The 22,486-nt window shown below is 33.8% G+C and overlaps 2 protein-coding genes across 3 annotated transcripts in view; both read left to right on the forward strand.

The window, feature by feature from the left end:
• capgb (capping protein (actin filament), gelsolin-like b) overlaps positions 1-8,499 on the forward strand; it is a 28,771-nt gene extending 20,272 nt beyond the window's left edge. For both annotated transcript variants that reach the window (NM_001001594.2, XM_021480032.3), the window contains 7 exon segments: positions 2,037-2,191; positions 3,043-3,204; positions 3,360-3,509; positions 5,603-5,689; positions 6,106-6,238; positions 7,666-7,757; positions 7,945-8,499. In NM_001001594.2, coding sequence (NP_001001594.2) covers positions 2,037-2,191; positions 3,043-3,204; positions 3,360-3,509; positions 5,603-5,689; positions 6,106-6,238; positions 7,666-7,757; positions 7,945-8,010 — 845 coding nt within the window. In that variant the 3' untranslated portion in view covers positions 8,011-8,499.
• A 2,997-nt stretch (positions 8,500-11,496) lies between these two features.
• Positions 11,497-22,215, forward strand: si:dkey-219e21.2. Its single transcript, XM_021480312.3, has 11 exons — positions 11,497-12,008; positions 13,489-13,536; positions 13,691-13,836; positions 13,922-14,020; positions 15,772-15,897; positions 16,026-16,166; positions 17,323-17,451; positions 18,854-18,905; positions 19,022-19,048; positions 20,991-21,017; positions 21,135-22,215. Exons 1-11 carry the CDS (start codon positions 12,005-12,007, stop codon positions 21,665-21,667), a joined length of 1,332 nt encoding a protein of 443 aa, XP_021335987.1. The 5' UTR covers positions 11,497-12,004; the 3' UTR covers positions 21,668-22,215.
• The last annotated feature ends 271 nt before the right edge of the window (positions 22,216-22,486 follow it).

Genomic DNA, 22,486 nt, shown 5'->3' on the forward strand with positions numbered 1-22,486 from the left:
ATGCAACTTTATTGTCATTACACATGTACAAGTACAATGCAACGAAATGCAGTTTAGGTCTAACCAGCAGTGCAATAGCAGCAAGTGCAGGATACAGGAATAAGTTATAAAGTGCAGTTATAGAAAACTATGGTTATATTTACAGATGGATGTACTATGAACATTATATACAGGTTGGATAAGCTATGAACAGATTTACAATATATGAATATATGTGCAGGTTGCTATTAATAATCAGTAGTGTGCAGATACATACGCATGATTACAAGTGTATATGTTACAATATATGAATATATGTACAGGTTGCTATTAATAATCAGTAGTATGCAGATAAATAAGGGAGACAGCTCTGGGGAAAAAGCTGTTCCTCAGTCTGCTGGTTTTTGTCCGGGGGAGCCTGAAGCGCCTGCCGGAAGGCAGGAGAGAAAACTGTCTGTGAGCAGGGTGAGAGGTGTCCTTCAGAATACTGCGTGCTCGGCGCAAACAGTGTTTCTTCTGGATGTCCTCTATGGATGGCAGTGTGGTCCCTGTGATGCGTTGGGCAGTTTTCACCACCCGCTGCAGTGCCTTACGCTCAGCAACAGAGCAGCTTTCATACCAGACTGTGGCGCAGCTGGTCAGGATGCTCTCTATTGTGCAGCGGTAGAAGTTCACCAAGACGGCTGATGAAAGCTGGTTCTTCTTCAGTTGCCTTAAGAAGAATATGCGCTGGTGAGCTTTCTTGATCAGGCTGGAGGTGTTGGTGTTATGCTAGTTATTTTACTTTCAAGATCTGATGTGAACTGTCTGCTGCTGCTTTCAGTAGAATGGCAATAAAGTGTTACATGAAATTGTATTTAAACTCACATTTATAACATTTAACACAAATAAAGCACATAATCTGTACCTGAGGTTATCTTTGTCGCATGCTTGTTCTGCTAAAATATAAATGTTCTTGCTAATGGATAGGACAAAAACTCTTTTTACATGGAACAGATAGCATTTATCACATGTCGTGGTTTCGCATCACTTGTTGTTAGGACAGGCTGTTACTTTAAAAACGGTATTGGTAGGTAGGTCATCACATATAATCTAGACTAAGGGTGCCCAAACACGATGAGCTAAAAACATGATGCCCAAACATGATGAGTCAAAAATCATTGCGAGCAGTGGGCCGAAGATAAATATACCAAACTATATTACATTAAAGTTGCCATGGGTAATTTCTTCATTTATTTCCTAATATTTCAAAATAAATAGAAAACAGTACTTTAAATAGTATTAACTAATGCACTATTACTATTAAGTTACACCTTGTTGCAATAAAAAACATAAACAATCACATTTATAACAGTGGAGTTCAACGCTGAACACAATAGTCAAGCAGAATCTGACTTTGACTTGATTTGCTCACCAAAGTCTCTGCATTTTCAGTGACAGTATGCACAACTTTAAACAAAATCTGATTAATTTACACCAATTAATTGAAACAATTAATTTCAGTTAGCTTTTAAAAATAAAACAAACAAACAAACAAAAAGAGTTATATTAAATTTAAATTGACAATCTCAACCCTCCCCATCATTCTCTATCTCATCTCAGATGGAATGGTGGGCTAAATCAAAGGTTACCATGGGTCAACTTTTTCCTGCAGGCCCTAGTTTGGGCATCTCTGATCTAGACCCTTAAACTCAAATTTAACTTATTTAGTAATCATCTCACAGAAAGGATATTTGCCAATTCTGGTCATCATCCAGATACCCACTCCTTCAATAATTATAATAAATGTTTCTTTAGCAGCTGATGTAATGATTTCGGATGGATTGTGTGACACCAAAGACTGGAATAAGGATGTTGATATTCAGCTTAAAAATGTAAAGTTAATTGTAATAATATGTCACAATTTTACAGTTTTTAATTATTCTAACCCTTGGTCAGCAAAAATGTTTTTAAATGGATTCCCAACTTCGAACTGATCCCAAACGTTTGTAAACTGAATTGTGCAAGTAGTTTTAAAAGGATTAAATACATGTGGATTTTCTGTCTTCCTCTTTCAGGAGAGAAATCGTCGCGTGACGAGCAGGTGGCTTGCGCCATGTTGGCCACACAACTGGATAATTTCCTGGGTGGAGATCCAGTCCAGCACAGGCAGGTTCAGGGTTACGAGTCTCCAGAATTCATGAAACTCTTCCCTCGAGGAGTCAGTTATAAGGTGAGAAAGTACAGTCATTTATTCTTTGATCAATAAAAAGTTTGTAAGAACAACATTTATATTAGATATTTTAACATTATAATTGTTGTTTATCAACCAATTTCAAAATATTGCTGAATTAAAGTATTATTTTTTTTGTTTTGTTTTGTTTTGTTTTACTGTCCCCAAAGCTTTGATTAAAAGTGTATCTTTGTTTTCACAAAAACATTAACCAGCATTTAAAAAAGATTAGTTTATTAAATTTATTAAATTAAGAAATATTTCTTGAGCAGCAAATCATCATATTAGGATATTATCTGAACTGGAATAATGCCACCACAGAAACAAATAGCATGTTTCAAACAAATATAAATGCAAAACATGTTTTTTTATCAGATACTTCTTTATATATTAAAAAAAAAAACTAATATGATCTGATAACCTACATTCTAATCTGTATTATACTCACAATTACAGTGGCACTTATTTGCATGATTAAAGTAATAACTCCTTAAGTAAAACATTTTACTTCACACACTATTTTCTGAAACTCAAGTGGTTATACACCTTTATTAATTTCTTTCTCCTCTTAAACACAAAAAAAGATATTTTTAAGGAAGATGAAAACCTGTAACCTTTGACATTCATAGTCGGAAAAACAAATACGATGGAATTCAAGGCTTACAGGTTTCAAGCTTTCTCCTAAATATCTTCTTTTGTGTCCAAGAGGAGAAAGAAAGTCTAACTGGTTTGGAACAAATACAGGGTGAATAAATGATGACAGAATTTTTAGTTTTAGGTGAAATATCTCTTTAATTCATTTAAAGAGTGTTTATGTTTCATGCACCTTCATTGCTGTTCTGTTTGTGCAGGAGGGAGGAGTGGAGTCTGGCTTCAGAAGAGCGCAGTCTGGACCTGGACCTGTTCAGAGGTTATACCAAATCAAAGGGAAACGCAACATCAGGGCAAAGGAAGTAGATTTGAGCTGGCAGAGCTTTAACAAGGGCGACTGCTTCATACTTGATCTGGGCGAGGTCTGTGTGTGTTGTTTGTTTCAATTTTCATTTATATAGGAATAAATGCCATTACACTACACAGAATTTAAACAATTGCTTTACATCATACAGTAAAAGATCATGAAGTGCAGAAGGCCAATATAAAAAGCCTGAAACTTTTTTTTATTCTCCAGACGATTGTGTCATGGATTGGATCTCAGGCAAACATCTTCGAGAAGCAGAAGGTGAGAGAGATCGCCTCTCTCATCAGAGATACAGACAGACATGGCAAAGCTCAGATCACCAATGTCAATGAGGGAGAGGAGACACAGGAAATGCTGAAGGTAACAAGTGTTTAACTTTCTCTAGCTTCCTGTTATTATATTCTTTTGATATCATGCGTCACAGTTTCTATGTTCATGTGTTTGTTAAGGTATCAAAAGGAAACAACAAACAGAGCTAGCTCATGGTGTGGTTGAAACACTTGTGGTGTTTCATACCGATTTTTCTGGTGTTGATTTAGTGACTGATTCATATCAGTATGTAAGGTCTCACTTTTTTAAGGTCTGATTTTGTAAAATCTACACACATTTGTTAGCTTTAGTTTAAATACTTATCAAATGATCATATGATTTGTATTATTTGCACCTTTCAAAACATTTATGAGTACTAATGACCCTAACCTTTATCCCTATACAAAATTACACATCTCTGTTATCTCCATCCGGGTCATGGCACCCCTTTAACTTTCCTGATTCCACTTGCCCACTACTAAGTGGGATTGAATGGATGCTAACCACAGTCTCTAGCTTTAGTCACAGGTATTACTCTTGAGGCCAGGGGAGTGAAATTAACCTGTACACCTCTTTCTAGCTAGTCTTCATTACACTTACCCAAGAAAACTTAGTCACAGGACCAATGCAACCCATCCGGTTGTTCACTACCTGACCAAAGTCTTGTCATGTATCCAAGCTTTAGGAACAATAAATAATAACTTGACTTCTAGTTGATCATTTGGTATCAGAATCATTTGGTATAAAATAAAATCATGCCTTGATTTTTAATTAATCAATTAGGACAGTAAGGTCTAAACTTGCTTAGACAAAAGTCTTGTCACTTAACAGAAATAATGGACAGTATAGAATATAAAGTCATGGTGCAGTGGAAAAATAATTAATATTGTGTCTGACTACCATCAGCTTGGAGGATTGCATCCATACATCTCTGCAATAACTTAAATAACATATTAGTAAAGTCATCTGAAATGGAGTGTTCTTACAGGAGGTCATCAAGATTCTTTGGATTCATCTTCAATGCCTTTTTCTTTATCTTACCCCAAACATGCTCAATAATGTTCATATCTGGTGACTGGGATGGCCAATGCTGAAGCACCTTGACAACCACTTTTTGTTAGTTTTCATAATAAGGTTGGAGTCTGGTGAACCATAGTTTTCTTGGATGTGTACAAGAAGGACATGTATCTGAAACGTGTAGCACAACATATCCTAAGTAACATATTTCAGATTCACCAAACTATACAAAATGCCCTCTATTTGTTGATTTATTGTCTGAAACATGCAGCCAAACAGACCTGGAGCAACATGTCATTTCTGACATGGCAGGCAGCACACAAACAAAGATGTAACCTTTAGCATCACGTGCTGATGCCCCTTTTCAGGTTTACATAAAGAATATATTAGCTGGCCTGTGATGCACTTAACCTCACATGGGTCACGGCACCACTTTAAATTCTTTTTCCATTCAAGTGTACCACATTTTTATAAGTTTCAGTACAGACTTGTAGAAGTTGGTACTATGCTACATTACAAGTGATTCATCATATAGATTTTAAACATGGAAGATGAAAAAGGGGATTGGGAAAGCTGAGAATAAGCCAGTTATTCCCTACAATTAATACCAACAGATGCAAATGTTGTCTTAATTTATGTTCAACATACTCAAAATTTAGTCCAAGGTTTTATGAGCCTTTCAAGTCTCTGGTTTTACTTGCCCCATACTAAGTGGGTATTGAACTGGCGTTTTTGTCATGGAATGTGTTTTAGCATCACAGATGTCCCATTTGTGGTCAGAGAAGTGAGGCTTACTTATTCAGTTTCTACCGTTGATTCATCCCACGTGGGTCATGGCACCAATGTAACCCTGCTTATTCTACTCCATGTTATCTGACTGATTCGAACCAACATTGGTAAATTGTAGATAGATCAGAACAACATTTGTCAAGTTTTCCAGGTCAGACCAGTAGGTCAGCTAAAAACACTGATTGTAAACACTTGCTTTTATTCACTTTGAAATGTAATACGAATTTGTACAGTTTCAGCTTACATCCGATTACTTACTATTTCCACTACTTTGCTGCCAGGAATGGGTTTAGATGAGCACTGCTCTCATCTTCTCTATCTTTTGTTGTATTGAACAGGTTCTTGGTCCAGTGCCAGAGCTGAAAGAAAGCACTCCAGAGGAGGACAGCAAAGCAGATGCATCAAATTCAGCCTCTCTTTACAAGGTACCCTAACTCTCTCATGTTTTATGCATGTCATCACCTTGGAATCATAAGGTTCTATCTGCGTTCTGAATGATTTTGAGATATTGAGCTTCAAAGTTTTTACATTCCATAGCAAACAGTATGTGTGTAACATTTGTTTTTTGTAAATAAAAAGTCTTAAAATGTAAACAACTTATAAAAAACATTCCCTAATGAAAATACGTTGTCAATTAATAAGGATATGTCAGTAACTCAATTTTGACAAAAATGTCAGATAGAATCTTATAATTCCAAGGTGACGATATAAACTGTAAAATATAAACATAAAATATAACATATAAATATTAATATAAACTGTGGAAACTTTGTTGATAACATTAGATGTGGAATGATCCATTGAATTAGGAATCATATTCATTTTTCATCAACTTTTCTAGGTTTCAGATGCCACAGGGTCAATGAAGTTGACCAAGGTGTCAGAGAAAAGTCCATTTGCCAAGGACTTGCTGGTGCGTGATGACTGCTTTATCCTGGACAATGGGGCCAACGGAAAAATCTTTGTTTGGAAAGGTAAGAAAAATGGTGTATGTCAAAATAGAGGACAGTAACATTGAAAAAATAAGACTATCATCTTATTAATCAAGGATGCATTAAACAATACTAAAGGCATTTATAATGTAAGAAAGCATTCTTATTTCAAATAAATGGTTCCTCAAAGAATCATGGGAAATAATTATCAGTTTTCACAAAAATATTGACCAGCACATTTGTTTTCAACTGCGATAATAACAACCAGATAGTAAAGTGTTTTGGGACAAACTTTATGTTGCCTTAAAAAAGCTTTGCCTGATTTTAAAAATTAAGTTTATACAGTACTTGGAAATATGGAAAGATTTAGCATATTTTTAACATCTGTAACACTGCTTGCATGATTTACCACGCTACTAATGTGAATAAACATGTTAGCACACAGTTAATATATTACAATATGTTGCTAGAATGTTTTACACTATGCTAGCCTGAATTAGGTTTCAGAAAGGTTTCAGTTTCATTGAGGGATTCATTAAAGGGGTTAGTTGTAACATGCTGATGAAGTCAGATTTCACACAATTAATTTAAATTCAGTTTACTTTAAATAGTATATTACCTCAGTATTTAACTCATTTTTTTATTCTACACAGCACAGCATGTTTATTTATCTATTCGATAAACACATTTGGATTTATTTGCGTTTGTATTCATTGTTATGCAATGCATTTATTTGTATTATTAGCAATAAGAAATATGTTTTTCTATAAAAAAAAATTCTATTAAAAAACATTTTGTATTTAAAAAGTTCAGAGCATAACACACTTAAATTTTTTTTATTATTTTGTTCATTTAATTGGTGTCCAACAGTGTGTGGTTTATTTGTTACACCCTGTTACAAATAACCCTGCTGTATTGTGTTTTTCTTAAAACTGGCTAGCAGTCACTGTGTTTTTTACATCTTTTAAAATGGTTCAATATTTTAGCCTAGAAGACGGTAATCACATCAATATAAGATTTTGTTTACATACTTTCACAGATAAAAAAAAAAAAAAAATTATAGAGTATAATAAAAAACTTTTATGTTGCGAAATGGTTTCTCCTGTGTTTCTCATCCAAATTTCACTGAACTTTTTCAGTAATTGGCAGGAAGACGTCTGCCTACACTGTGGTGAAAACTTTAAAAGCATGTCATGGTTAACCCTGAGCAAATACCTTAAAACTCTGTTACATTTTACCCCTTGTTACTTTGTGCCCCACGCTTCCCTATATAAATAATTAGTTTACTGTTATCATGACAAATATAAAAAAAAAATCAGTTATTAGAAATTAGTTATTTAAACTATTATGTTTAGAAATGTGTTGAAGAAAAAGTCTTTGTTAAACAGAAATAGTGGTAAAAATAAACGGGGGCAAATGTATATGTATATACATAATACAGCTTCTATGCTATTTTCTGCAATTCTCAGGAAGTGGAGCCAACGCAGAAGAGAAGAGGGTTGCTTTAAAAATGGCAGATGACTTCATCCAGCAAATGAATTACCCAAAGATGAAAACACAGGTTGGTGTTTGTGCAAATATCTTTTGTGTGTGTGTTTATGACCCCTACATGCATGCCCACAAGCAGCTGCCAGTGGTTATCTTATGTAGTTATTGGTTTGGACTTGGTCATTTAAAACACTTATTCAAAAATATTGAAAATATATATTAATTGGACCCCTCATGATCTGTTTCTTTTTGTCTTCTAGGTGGAGATTTTACCACAGGGCAGAGAAACTGTTATCTTTAAACAGTTTTTCCAAAGCTGGAATTAAACCTCATTTCACTGCATGATCAGATAATAAACTGCACTCAACCAGTTGTCAAAAAACTGTAATTTACTTCAATAAGGCCATTGATATATTGCGTAATAAACAAATGTACAGTTGTAAAACAAATCATTCATGGAGGTTTGCAGTAATAATGGATATGAGTAAGAGAGGCTTTACTATTTGTTTGGTACCGCGTTTGTACGGCTTTTAGAGGGTGTTTATATTGGTCAATGCTAATTTTAAAGAGCTTTTAATAATAATTTCCCCCTTTTTTGATCGAGAGGGTCAAATCTACTGTTATGTTGCAGGCTTAATGAACGCAAACCCTTGAGTAGATGCCATTTCTACTTAAAAACAGAATAATGTAACCACTTTCAAGCCAATTTACTATTTCACAATCTCTGTGAAATGGCTTTTTTTCTCATTTTGTACTCATTTTGTGTATGTAACTGCAGCATGGCAATAAAAATGCAAATGCAACAACAGCAAAAACACTGTTTCTCAGGTGTGAAGTCGTGCTAATGGGCTGGAATTCCCTTTATGGCTGATAAGATGACAGCAAAGTTATGTAAGCGCCGTTAAGGGTCATTAGCATTCAGGGCATGTTACCATGGTTTACATTAACTCATATCAACTCTTACAAGGATTAACAGCTTAACAACTGAGGATTTAAGCAGATAAACACATATACTTTACATAAATGTTGGTTTATCATTACCCAACATTGGGTCAAATATGGCCAAATCCAATTTGTTGAGTTAAAATGCGAAATTTTAATAATTTGAAAAAATGAACCCGACATTGGGTGTGTCATTATTTGCCCCAATGTTGGGTTATGACAACACAGTATTTCTACTATATAAGTGAAACCTTCTGTCTACTGAGAATTTTGAAATATTGAATTGAGATCTGCAAAGCTTGGTTCATTTATTTATTTCTATTCATTTTCTCTTTTATGAATCTGAACTTTGGATTTGGAGGAGGTAGAACACAGTTATCACATGGTTTCAGAAAATGTTCACCTACTTTTTTTTTCTTGTAGCTGATGTTTGCTGTGTGATTACAGTGTGAAACTTTGGGTGTGACAAGCAACTTTGCAGCTATACATTCACTTTCAGTTAAAGTAATTAACCTGAATTCCTATGTAGTTTGTGGAACTTAAACTGCAATGTTAGGAAGAGGATTTTACGTAATTGCAATTCAAATTACATCATCTTAAAGTGACTATTATTAACTATATTTTTATTTTATTTTGACCAAAAATCAACATGTAGGCAAGAAAAGAGGATCCGAGGGTCTCAGTTGAGGATGGCGATATCTCTTTCAAGTATTTCAAGACAAGTATCATCAATATTGATACTACAATTATTATTTTATAGTATTTTATGTTTTTTAATCACCATCAGTATTATTAATAAAGAAAACACAACAGACATAATTTCTTTTTACATTTATTAAAATTAGAGAACACTATTAATTACACAACAAATGGCTAAATAAAACCATATAAAACTAAATATTACACATCGCACAAACCTTGTTTCATTTTTTTAAATTACATTTAATCCCATTAACATTTTTATTTAATGAAACAAATGGCTGCTGACTCTCCTTTTGAGCCTGTTATTCTTTGACTGATCAGTGGTGTACTGTTTTGTGACAAGTGTCACACGTCCCGTCATTATTAACTGGAGCAATATAACTCCAGATTAAGCATCTTTTTCGTTCAGTCATGATGACTCCATGCTCAAGTTGAAAACCTGCTGCTTTGTGTGTGCTGTGCACTATGTTTTGAAAGGGTGTAGCTGTGAGCAAACCTTATTTTTTACAGTCTATGGAGTAAAACTGACCCATTAACAGAGATACAGCCGAGTAATGTTATAGTTCTCATTCCAGTTCTTATTAAAGTAAATATTTATTAAGATATTCTAAAATCAGCAACCATTTATTTAAGAAAAATAAAACGTATAAAGGATCGATATAGAAGGAATAAAAAATATTTTCATTGCCAGTATCGAAAATATCGATACTTAAGGATCGATCTACCCACCCCTAAATTAGCAGCAGAAAAAAAAAAATAAATATATAAAGTCAATCCAGAAGGTAAGCATCAAAGTAACTGCTTGATATGCAAACCCAAATGAAAGAACCAAACTAAGGGCTTAAATACACGAGTAAATAAGAAAGCAAGCCAGATACATGTGAACACAGTTAATCAATGAGTGTAGCCATAGAAACAGCTAGCAAAGGAAATAGTAAGTATTAGAGATTTTACATCATTTGTCCTTTCTAATTCTGTTTTTCACAAAGTGCCTTGGTTTTTTGTTGAAGTGCCTTGGTTATTTAGTAAAACACTGTTCTAATAGCATGGGACTTAAAATTTTGAAAGAAGGTTACGTTATTTCTGAAAAAAACAAGTGTTCATAAATTGTTCTCTAATTTTAATCTCCACTATGTAAAACAAGAACACAAAATGTCCATAACACTTCAGTTTTAAAAATTTTGTCTCATTTAAATTTTCTGTTTCAAGTTAGCGGTTTGCTACCTCAGTTAACATTCCCCGTTTTATTGGACAATAAAGTTTTTTATGTTTTCTTTGTAATGAAATCATTTCAGGTCAACATGTAAAACTACATACTGCTGGGTGCCAGAAGACTATAAGGAAATTTTTTTAAAGATTTAATACAAGCTTGAATATTAAATATAGATTCCTGCTCTTTCTTTCTCATCACTATGGAGTTTCAGGGTGTGAAGCAGCATTATGTTACTGGGATAAAGTTCATGCCAACAACTGTTGCTAAGGCAATGTGAGTAATCATCACTGTCCCCAAAAAGGTCAAACCAGTGATTAACACTACGTGTCATAAGCAACTTATTTCAAATACAGCTGAAGTCAGAATTATTAGCCCCTCTGTTTATTTTTTCCCCAATTTCTGTTTAACGGAGAGACGATTTCTTCAACACATCACTAAACATAATAGTTTTAATAACTCATCTCTAATAACTGATTTATTTTATCTTTGCCATGATGACAGTAAATAATATTTCACTAGATATTTTCAGGACACTTCTATACAGCTTAAAGTGACATGTAAAGGCTTAACTAGGTTAATTGGGTTAACTAGGCAGGTTAGGGTAATTAGGCGAGTTATTGTGTAACCATGGTTTATTCTGTAGACTATGGAAAAAACATAGCTTAAAGAGGCTAATGATTTTGACCTTAAAAGAGTTTTTTTAAAAATTAAAACTGCTTTTATTCCAGGTAAAATAAAACAAATAAGACTTTCCCCAGAAAAAAAAATATAATCAGACATACTGTGAAAATTTCCTTGCCTTGTTAAACATAATTTGGGAAATATTTAAAAAAGAAAAAAAAATTAAAAGGGGGGCTAATAATTTTGACTTCAACTGTAAGTCCAAGGAAATCACACAGGATCTTCCTTTTGGCTTTTCTTGATTTTTATGTAATGTAATGTAAGCAACCGCTTCAGTTCACTGGAATTTATAATCATGCTTTTATAATCCTCCTCAGCTTTACTTTTGGATAGTTACATAACCTGTTAACAGTCATATAACCATACATATTTTATATCTGATGACTATAAAATCATCAAGAGAATGGATGCTCACAAATTTAAAATATTTGTATATAAAGGTTGGGTAAATACTAGAATCTGACATCGTACTCCAGACAATATCGCTAAGTGAGTGTTCAATGAATCAGTAAATGAACATGTGGCATGATATGGGACAGTATTAACTGTCTGATTCCTGGCATCATGCCATTTTGACTACTGTCTGAATCATTGCTGGGAAAGACCATATCTCATCACGTAGCTTTTTCTCAGCCTTCGCCTCACACCGTCATGACAGTAAAAACTGAGGTCCAAAGTTCAGAGTATGCAGGAGACGAGGTAAAACACGGGCTGAGAGAGCGCTAGCCTTCAGTCTCAGCAGACACCTCGAGCTGCGTTCACCTGCTCCCCAACACCTCACCATGGGTAAGTCACAGAGGATTTACATGCAGAGATTTGTGCTGGAAAATCAGGGAAATGCAGGAAAAGAAAATTTATAATAGTTAAATATTGTATTTTATATTTTAGAAAATAAATATTTTACATTATTTACATTTTAATGCTATTTAATATTTTTATAAGAATGTAAATAAATTATAATATTTAAATTAATAAATTGTATATCATATTTTAAGATGTATTATTATGATTTATTATTAATATTATTATTGTTGTTGCTTTGATGAGTGATTATTTTTACATCCAACATTGCAGCAAAGTTATCTTATTTGAGCAACAGGAATTATATTGTTTATTATGCTTTTATGCATTTATTTTGAGAATATCAAAATTTGACAATATTTATAATTTTGTACGGGAAATATATATTACATCTATATTTAAATTACAATATATAATATATATTGTAGTAATATGAATTATGGGCGACATGGTGGCTCAGTGGTTAGCACTATTGCCTCACAGCAAGAAGGTTGCTGTTTCGAATCCTAGCTGGGTCAGTTGGCATTATTGTGTGGAGTTTGCATGTTCTCTCCGTGATCACGTGGGTTTCCTTTGGGTACTCCGGTTTCCCCCACAGTCCAAAGACATGCACTATAGGTGAATTGAGTAAGGTAAATTGTCCGTGGTGTTTGTGTGTGAAAAGTGTGTATGGATGTTTCCATGTGTGATCAATTGCAGCTGGAAGGGCATCCACTGCGTAAAACGTGCTGGATAAGTTGGTGGTTCATTCTGCTGTGGTGACCCCAGATTAATAAAGGGACTAAGCCGATAAGAAAATTAATAAATGGTGGCTCAGTGGTTAGTGCTATTGACTCACAGCAAAAAGGTCGCTGGTTCGAGACCCAGCTGGGTCAGTTGGCATTTCTGTGTGGAGTTTGCATGTTCTCCCCATGTTGGTGTGAGTTTTCTACAGTTTCCCCCACAGTTGAAAGATATGCGGTACAAGTTAATGGAATACACTAAATTGGCCGTAGTGTATGAGTGTTTATGGGTGTTTCCCAGTACTTGGTTGCAGTTAGGAGGGCATCCACTGTGTAAAACATATGCTAGATGTTGGCGGTTCATTCCACTGTGGCCACCTCTGATTAATAAAGGGACAAAGCTGAAGGAAAATGAGTAAATATAATTTATTGCTGTTGTTGTGTTGTTAACCGCTTAAATACAAGTATATAATATTTATAACAACCAGTATTTGAGTCTGATCTTGTCGGTTTTACTGGAATAATAATCATTATTTATAATAGTATTATATAAGTATAATACAATTTATAAAAAATATATACTTATATTATGGTATTTTTAGTTCCAATAAATTTAATAATAATATGTCTTACATTCAATAATGCATTAACGGGTTAACTTTCACTGAAGGTGTTCATAATTAATTTAAACATAGTGTAACTCTAAAAAGACTGTTTTAATAAATAAAAAATCCTTCTTATAGGAGAACAGACGAAGCCCTACAAGAGCATCCTGAAGGACAACACTCTAAGTATGATTCTTATACATGTTCTCTATTTTGTGTACATCTACCTCAATTATAAAGTGCTGTGTTAGGTTATTTGCTAAAGCATCGTCAGACGATATCAAACAGGTTACAGTCTAATAAATAACCCAGAATCCCGTGTTCCTGTTGTGTCCTGCAGAAGTGCCTCAGATCTCCAACCAGGGGCAGCAGAGTAACTCTATTGGCGCAGTGCGATGGGTTTTACCGGATGAAGAGGTTCAGGTACACAGCTCCGCGCCCACGATCCCCTACAAGAGTAACAGCGGCTTCTCCACTCGCTCACAGGTAACGCCGAGTAACTCTGCTAATGTTGTGGTGTATAAATTTTGAGATAGCAGCACAATAACCGGTGAATATATTGTGTTTCCAGCAAAGGCAGCGTCAGCAGGGCCTTAAGGACCTCCGCAGCTTGGACGAGTGCATTCAGTTCATCAACCGCTGGAAACAGCAGGTGGCACAAGTCTGCAAGGTAGGCCATCGATTATTTAAAGTCCTTTAAAATGACAAATTATGAAAAATATATAACAGTAACAACAATTGAAATATATTTTGAATGTGAGTCTTTATAAGAGGTAGTAATGACAAGGCGTAAAACGTTACTTTACATTAGGCCTACTTGAAAAATACTAAGGTAATGTCAAAGTGTATTGTGTAGTCTTTAGTAATATTGCAAGTGTTAAGTAGTTTCTTTTGATTTTAATATTATATCAGTAGTTTAACCAACTAACAACAATGAACAGCTGTTTATTAGCTAACATAATGCATACCTTAGATTCACACAGTACCAATATGTTTATTATTTATTTGTTCATGTTATTTAATGCGTTTATTTAAAGTGTTACACAAATAGCAAGTAATACTATTTTACTTTAAGTTTTCATTGATAACACAATTTTTCCATGTTAGTTAACATGAATTAATAATAAATTGCCTTTAAAACAATCTCATTTTATTTAGCCAATTATTATTTTATTAAAACGTCAAAAGTTGTTTTTATTAATATCATTTAATGATAATATGAATCATAAACATTATTAATAGTAATTGTATATTAGAATATGGAGAAATATTTATTCATTATTTGTTTAATTAATAGTTAATCCCAGTGGTATTGCATGCAATTATTATGCATTTCATTTTATGCACATGCATTTAACTGGGAAACTAAAATAAACTTGCTAAGTAATTAATTCTAAAATCAAATGTATTACAAATAAAATGTAAACCATAAACTTATGATTATAGGATACAGCATTACACTGTGATGGCACTTGAGCGTATGGGTTCGTTTTACTGTAAAATGCTAGCTTGTACTGTGCTAGAAAGCCAAGTTTTACTTTAGTGCATGAAGTTTTTTATCAGCCCAAGTAATAATGTCTTGGCAGACCTCTCTTTGCGTGCAAACTCAGTTTTTTATAGCTGATATCATACGATAAGCGTTGCCATGTGAAAGGTGTATGATGCCAGTTGATTAGTTTATATGAGCCAGGTTCACTGATAACACTTATGTAAATAACCTAGTAATTCTGCATCTGTCTCCATACACCGGGTAGGTTGCTTATATAAATATATAAATATTGCTTTTTATGGATGATTATTATAATAAAAATGACAAATTCTGACTTCACCTGTATAATAAAAAAAACTGATGACATTAAAACATTATTTTGTCTATATTTACCCTTTTCAAAATGCAAAAAAAAAAACTTAAATAAATAGCAATTTTTTATTGTAAGTATGCATTTTATATATGACATACATTTTTTATTAATGTAAACATAAGTAAATTACATTTAGCATTTATTAAATTATTACTGTTTTTAAATGTAAAATAGGAGAAATACCCATGTACTCTTAAGTAGCAGTAGCCTAATAATAGATTTTTCCTATTCGCTTGCAATAATATTTCAATCATTTAACAGTATAGAAAATATAGTATAATTTTTATTTCAAATATTTTAAAAGGTAGTTAAAAATTATGTTTTTTATTTTTCATAAATATGTTACACCGAATGATAACAGGACATTACTTTTTCATTACATTTTCACAATTTAGAACATCAAAGGAAACTTTTTACCTGCATTTAATATGCTTTATACCCTAATTATAGTTTAATTTGCTACATACAGCAAAATGACACAATTTCTCTTCAGCCCATGTGGAATATTTACAACCTATACATATGCTAAATAAAAAATATGTATGTGTGTGATTTTCAGAATGAGGATGATCCCGGTGAAGGAAGCAGCAGACCAACAAAAACAGACTCCAGAACTGAACGCAGTCTTGAAGAGAGTCGCAAGCTTATTCTTCAGTGGGCCAATGAACTTCAAAGTGTAGACAAGGTGAAACTGCAATAAAAAAAGATGTGTCAACCATACTGAACTGTTGTGCAATGCACTATACAGTTCAATTTCATTTGAGCGGTTATATTCAGTAATGACTTAATCAAACTGCTCTGTTTGAACTTTAGCTATCCAAAAAGCAGCCATGGTTGAAGGAAAGGATTGATCTGGAGGAAGAAGATGACAAAACTAAGCTTGATAAAAGTGAGGGTGATGAGGTGCAGGAGAGGATCACAGAATGGGCCAAAGAGATACAGAGTGTGTCAGAGGTGAGAAGATGAGTCTTATCTGTTGCCACTTACACATTATGTGGTCCAAGTCCATTCTTGTTATTTCCTCCAATTAGCTCATCTTTCTAAGTATCCGAAATCAGATATAGATCCCCTACAAGTGCAGGTATAATAAAATATTACTCCAGTAAAAGTCCTACTTTTCAATTGTACTATAGATTCAAAGTACATACGAGCTTGATTTTTAGTGTACTTAAGCATTAAAAGCACTTATTGATGAATGTTTATTTAGCTAGAGAATTTTATTATTTTATAAAAGTTGCCTAGTCATGAATTAAGTGACAATAACATATCATGATCACTAGTATCTTACAAAAACTATTAAATAAAAAGGTGTGTAAATGTCTTCTGTCAAGTATAAACATGATACAATAGGCCTAAAAAAAAGACGTACCATGAATAAAAAGTGTTAACATAAGAAGATCATACTAATTTTATATCTATTATGTGCTACAGCAGCGGAAAACATGCGTGACCATGTTAGTTTTTTTTAAAATATGTTTATTTGCAAATACAGAACATTATGCAGAATGCAAAAATGTATTTTATTTTTTTAACAATTATTAGAAAAGGCAAAATAAAATAAAATTATACCTATAGTAATCCTAACCTAGTCAGATTCATTTGTAAATGCAGTGAATCATTTACTGGACTCTCACTCTAAATGGATCATTTGAATCAGTAAGCCGTTTACAGGAGACTCACTCCAAATCGGTTATTTGAATCAGTAAGTTGTTGACTCTAGAATAGATGTGATCAGATCAGTTCAAACTCACAAAAATCATTTTTTTCATGAATCAAACAACAGGATCCTCTCCCTGATGATTCTTCTCTTCAGAATCACATAGAACTCAGCTTCATTTAGGAAAAGTAATGGACTAAAAAAGAACAATATTTTATTTTTCTGGAATGTAAGTGAAATCAAAAGTTTTCTAAAATAAAAATACTCTTAAGTACAGATTTCTACTTAAGAACAGCACTGAAGTAACAATGCTTCACTGTCTACTTGTGAAACAACATTTGATTATACAATACAAACTTTCTAATTTTACAATACAATACAAAAACCTTTTATCACTGGCATAAAGGGAATAATGATCAGAATTGTTGTAAAACATGTTATGTTTAAATGCAGAGCTGCGGTATGCCGGGAGATGAACTGGCGCAGATGTTGCGTCTGCTGGGACTGAGGAAAAAGAGACTGGCTACCCTCATGCCACTGCTGGAGTTCATCACATGGAGTCTGCTGAAAGAAGAGAGCAAGGTGAGATGGCTAAAAATGTCTTTACTGCTCTATTATTACTGTGTAAAAAAAAAAAACGGTTCTGCTCAACATTTTCTAGCCATTTAAATTTGTTTCTGATTATATCATTCAGTTAGTCGTATGCTTCTGGTAAATCTGAGGGAAACATCACTTCATTATTGTGTAGCAGACATTGCCACCTTTAGGAAAAAATTACAAATTGCACTTGTCTTTGTATAAAGATTACATTAGAAACACATCTGTGCAACATTTGTGGTGTAAATCTGCCCCCCATATTCTGACCATATTCCAGCACTTTATGTAACAAAATCAGGTCAAGGCTGCTCTTTGCCTGCACAAAACTCAGTCAAAAGACATAATTCTCATAATAATTGTAGTGTAAATGTACTCATTCGATCTTTGAGCAGCATTACATGCAGTCTGTGTAAATCTCACATCTACTGTGCCATCTTTACTGTGTAAATGTTGAATTATTAAGTCAAACAGTACTAGTAATTTACGAATAAACCGTTGTCTCATAACTGTAATAGGATATGCAATATATTTTCTTATCAGGATAAAGTGTGAGGCTGTAAAATTAAATTGACTAAACTGCTTCGGAGACAAGATAGAGCTGATAAATTTATGGATGGAAAAATGAATTTAGGTTGTTTAAAGTGCGAAGTTCAAGCGAGCATCTTTGCTTTGCTGTACATTGGCCAGATATTGCAACGTGTTACATAAGTTTGACCATTTGCATTTTAAAGACATTGATTAGGTGCTGTACAACCAATGACAAACAGGCATCCTATACAAATGTATTTATATGATAAATTAATGTGAGAATTTTTTGGTGACAGGTTTAGTTGTTTTATTCACACATCCACAAAGGGTTGGTTCACCCAAAAATGAAAATTCTGTTTTCAATCATTCACCCTTCGCTTGTTTCAAACGTTATGAGTTTATTCCTTCTGTTCAACTTAAAAGGGGATATTTTGAAGAAATCTGTACCCATTGACTTTCATAGTGTTTGTTTTTTTCTTATCATGGAAGTTGACAGTTACAGTTTTTTTTTTGTGTTTAACAGCATTTAGAAATTCATAAAGGTTTGGAACCACTTGAGTGTGAGACATTAATACATTTTCATTTTAGGATGTATGTAAATACATCATCATAGACCAAGGGTGTCCAAACTCGGTCCTGGAGGGCCAGTGTCCTGGAGAGTTTAGCTCCAATCCTAATCAAACACACCTGTACCAGCTAATCAAGCTCTTACTACATATACTAGAAGCTTCCTAGCAGGACTGAGTTTGGACACCCCTGTGAAAAACTATATCGTGTCATTTTAACCCTAGCATATGCAGTATTAGACGTACAAAGTACTGCATAAGATAACTCTACTAAAATGTCTTATTTGTTTTAGGGCATGGTTCCTCATCTTTGGCTTTCTGCTAAGCAGCGCACCTGGAAAGCTGGTAAGGGATCTGAAATCTGACCTCAAATATTTTAAGCTTGACATATGAGTATACCAGTAACGTTAAGATTATTTGTAGCTCTTTGTAACTTCTTGGTTCTCTTTCTTTTTTTAAAGGAATATCACGATACATCCCTAATTCAGGTAACTATTTTTTCAGCTATAACCGCTGTGCGCATTTGAGATATTTAACAAAGCACTGCTGTGTCACTATGTTGAATGTTAGTATAAAGACTGTCGAATACACAGCACTACTTTTAAAATAGAGTATTTTTAAAGTTGTGGATTCATGGACATTAAACTTATATTTTAATCTTAAATTTAAATTAAACTTAAATGAATCCTCTAGTGCACATACCCTTCAACAGAAGAATCTTTTGTATTTGCCGTTTAAGTAATAATGACCTGGTTCAGTGTACAGTAAATACCTTGTGGACAAATTTTGTACAAAAACCCTATAAAGCAGGCTCGTATCCAGGGGGGAACCGGATGATTCGAAAGACCCACCCCTCAATGACAAAGGTCTTGAATTTTTCCCATTCATGACCTCATTTGTCCTATTTTGACTGCTACACCATCATAAATTGTAAAAAAAAACACAAAAAAAGGCTTTAGGAGCTTGGTGTGACTTAAGCTAATCAGTTTTGTTTGATGCAAACTATTATTTTTTTATGTGTCCATCATCCAGCTGTGCAAGAAAACATATAATCACATGTAGCCTAAGTGAAGTAATCTTTCACCACTGTTTTGTTTTTAAATAGAGAAAACATTTTAAAGTAACTTTATTTCTAAATCTTAAGATATTGTTGTTATCTATGAATTTACAATCAAATTTACTTTTTTACAAGAGAGGCTAGAATAAATCATGAAGCTCTTTTATTATTATTATGTTTAATTTTTTTATTATTCAAATGGTCAAATTCTGAATGTGGAAAATTAAATGTGCTGGCCAGCTTGTTATTTGCCTAATAAATAAATAAATGACAACAGGCAACAGTTTTTATTCAAAATTTAACAGATTCCTATTTTTTTTTCTAATGATATATGATGTGATACATTTGCACAAATTGCATACATTTCTTTATTCTTAATCTTTAGGAAATATTTTGGTACATTGAAACCACCAACAAGCTAATCCAGCTAAATATAGTGCTTAAAATGCAGTATTTAAACCTCATACCTAAATAGAATATGACTGCAAAATAACTGCAAAAAAGGTCCACTTTTTGAGAAAAAAGAACCGCCCCGTTCACCAGGCTGGCTGCAGGCCTGTAAAGTGCATGGGTATACTGCACATACGTTAAATGCATGCTTTCAAACATTATCATTATCATATTGTTTATGCAACTCACGATCAAATAAATATACTGCGAAAGGCTGTGTGTTTGACTTTGTGCTTATGCTAATGAACAGAGCATACAAACGAGACCATACCAGTTTACTCCAATTAGCCATCCGTTCGCTAAATGGTTTCTACCCAGCAAGCATTTTTTGTTTTTAAAAGATGTCTAATACACGTCTAAACATAGTCGTCTTGGATAAAACAAGGCTAAATTTGGGCTGTCAGTGAAAATCTAATAGACGTCTAAGAATACGCCAAAACTACACTAGTCATCAAATTAACAGAAATGAATGACTATACATGTAAGGTCAAGAGGGATTTGGATGCAGACCTGGTGCAGTGCAATCTGAGCTGCATCCAATGCTTTTTAATGCATTCACCTAACACCACCCCTAACCCTACCCCTCACAGTGACGTCACTTACTCCATTGAGTGCATTGCGTGCAATCTCAGCCTGCATCATAAAGGCTGCATCCAGATACTATTGGTAAAGTCTGACTAATCTCTCTATTTGACGACTAGTGTAGTTTCGGGCTATTCTTAGATGCCTTAGATTTTCACTGACAGCACAAATTTAGCCTTGTTTTAGCCAAGCTGTCTACATTTAGATGTCTATCAGATGTCTATTAAACGCAAAATTGTTTGCTGGGTAACAGTTCACTAACATTCTTAATAAATCAATTAGGCAGTAAGATCTTGTATCTAAACTCAAAACTTAAGATTATTTTCTCTTATTTTTCACAGTGTGGAGCTGGATTGTCAGTGCAGGAGGTAAGTTAAAGTCATATATCATGACCCACCGCAACAAAACAAACACAAAAAAACTCTTCATTACAGCATTAACAAAAATTGTGAATCCTAAAACCTTCATGTCTTTTTCTTAAACAGCTGATGTAAGTCTTGATCCCATGACCAACAACCCTTGGCTTTATGTTTCTGAAGACCACAAGAAGATTCAGGAGGGTCTAATAGAGGCCAATCTGCCTTACAGCTCTCAGCGCTTTGATAGTTTGCCCTGCGTGCTAGGTTGGGAAGGCTACATGAGCGGCCGCCATTACTGGGAAGTGGAGTTTGCAAATAATGGTTATTGGAGAGTAGGAGTGACTACTGCCTCCTCAAAGAGGCACGGCCGCTTCCCGATGAACCCATCAAGTGGTTATTGGGTCCTGTGGCGGAGCACAAGACAGTTCTTCGCCTGCACCAATCCTGAAACCCCCCTGCCACAGGAGCTGGTGCCCCGGAGAATGGGAATATACATTGACTATGAGGAGGGACAGATCTCTTTCTACAATGCCGACAACAAATCACACATTTACACTTTCACTGGACACTTTCGCGAAAAGCTGTACCCTTTCTTTTCTCTCATGGATGGCAGGACCCTTATGACCTTATGGTCTCCTAAAGAGCATAGCCACTTTTAATAGCATGGCAGGTTTAAAAGTTTATCTTTCACTCTGCACTTTCACTCATTTGAACATTTACACCTTAATAAATAATTCATTGGAATCAATTAAATCCAAAAGAAATAATAGCAGCCTTTCCATTTAGAGGATTGAACACCATTGTGGGCTGGACCCGCTTAATAAAGGCTATTATTAAAAATAACAAATGAAACACTCTTTCAACATGATTGCCATATTAATATTTCCAATTTAGAATATTTATATGTATATTTTATGTCGATCTATAATTATATACATGCATCTCAGCTTGTCTGCTTTCATGTATATGAATAACAGTATGTGTTATGACACAAATATTTCATGAAATATAAATTGCATAATGTTGGTATGTATATATTTCTATATAAAGTGTTGTCTGTTAATTCGTGTAACATTGAATAAGATAACTACAATGTGATATTTATTATATTAATGTGTATATGTTGTTATTAAAAGGTTAATCATGCTGTATTATAGATGCTCTAGATGATTATGTATTAATAAAAAAAATTAATTCAGGTCAACATGCGTCTGTTTATCATTCCCACTGCACTAACGTTAGTCTAAATGAATGTTATTTAATGGAAAGTTTTTACATAGGCAAATATTTATAATAATTGGAAGTAGACAGGTGGGCTTATATTGTTTATCTAATTTAAGACTTCTGGGCAGAGTAAAAGTTTATACACTTTTATTTTCTGAATATATTATTGACAATTTACCCTTGAGTCTTTAAAAACAATTCACAAGCAAAATAATTGATTCATAAAACTTAAAAATTATTGTGGAATCACTGAG

This window comes from Danio rerio, chromosome 12 (genome assembly GCF_049306965.1).
Source record: "Danio rerio strain Tuebingen ecotype United States chromosome 12, GRCz12tu, whole genome shotgun sequence".
Taxonomy (NCBI): Eukaryota; Metazoa; Chordata; class Actinopteri; order Cypriniformes; family Danionidae; genus Danio; species Danio rerio.

Excerpts from the sequence above, each read along its gene's own strand:
- si:dkey-219e21.2 (XM_021480312.3), top strand. Across the intron at positions 13,837-13,921 it reads GCTTCTCCACTCGCTCACAG|CAAAGGCAGCGTCAGCAGGG; the intron begins GTAACGCCGAGT and ends TTGTGTTTCCAG. Across the intron at positions 15,898-16,025 it reads AACTTCAAAGTGTAGACAAG|CTATCCAAAAAGCAGCCATG; the intron begins GTGAAACTGCAA and ends TTTGAACTTTAG.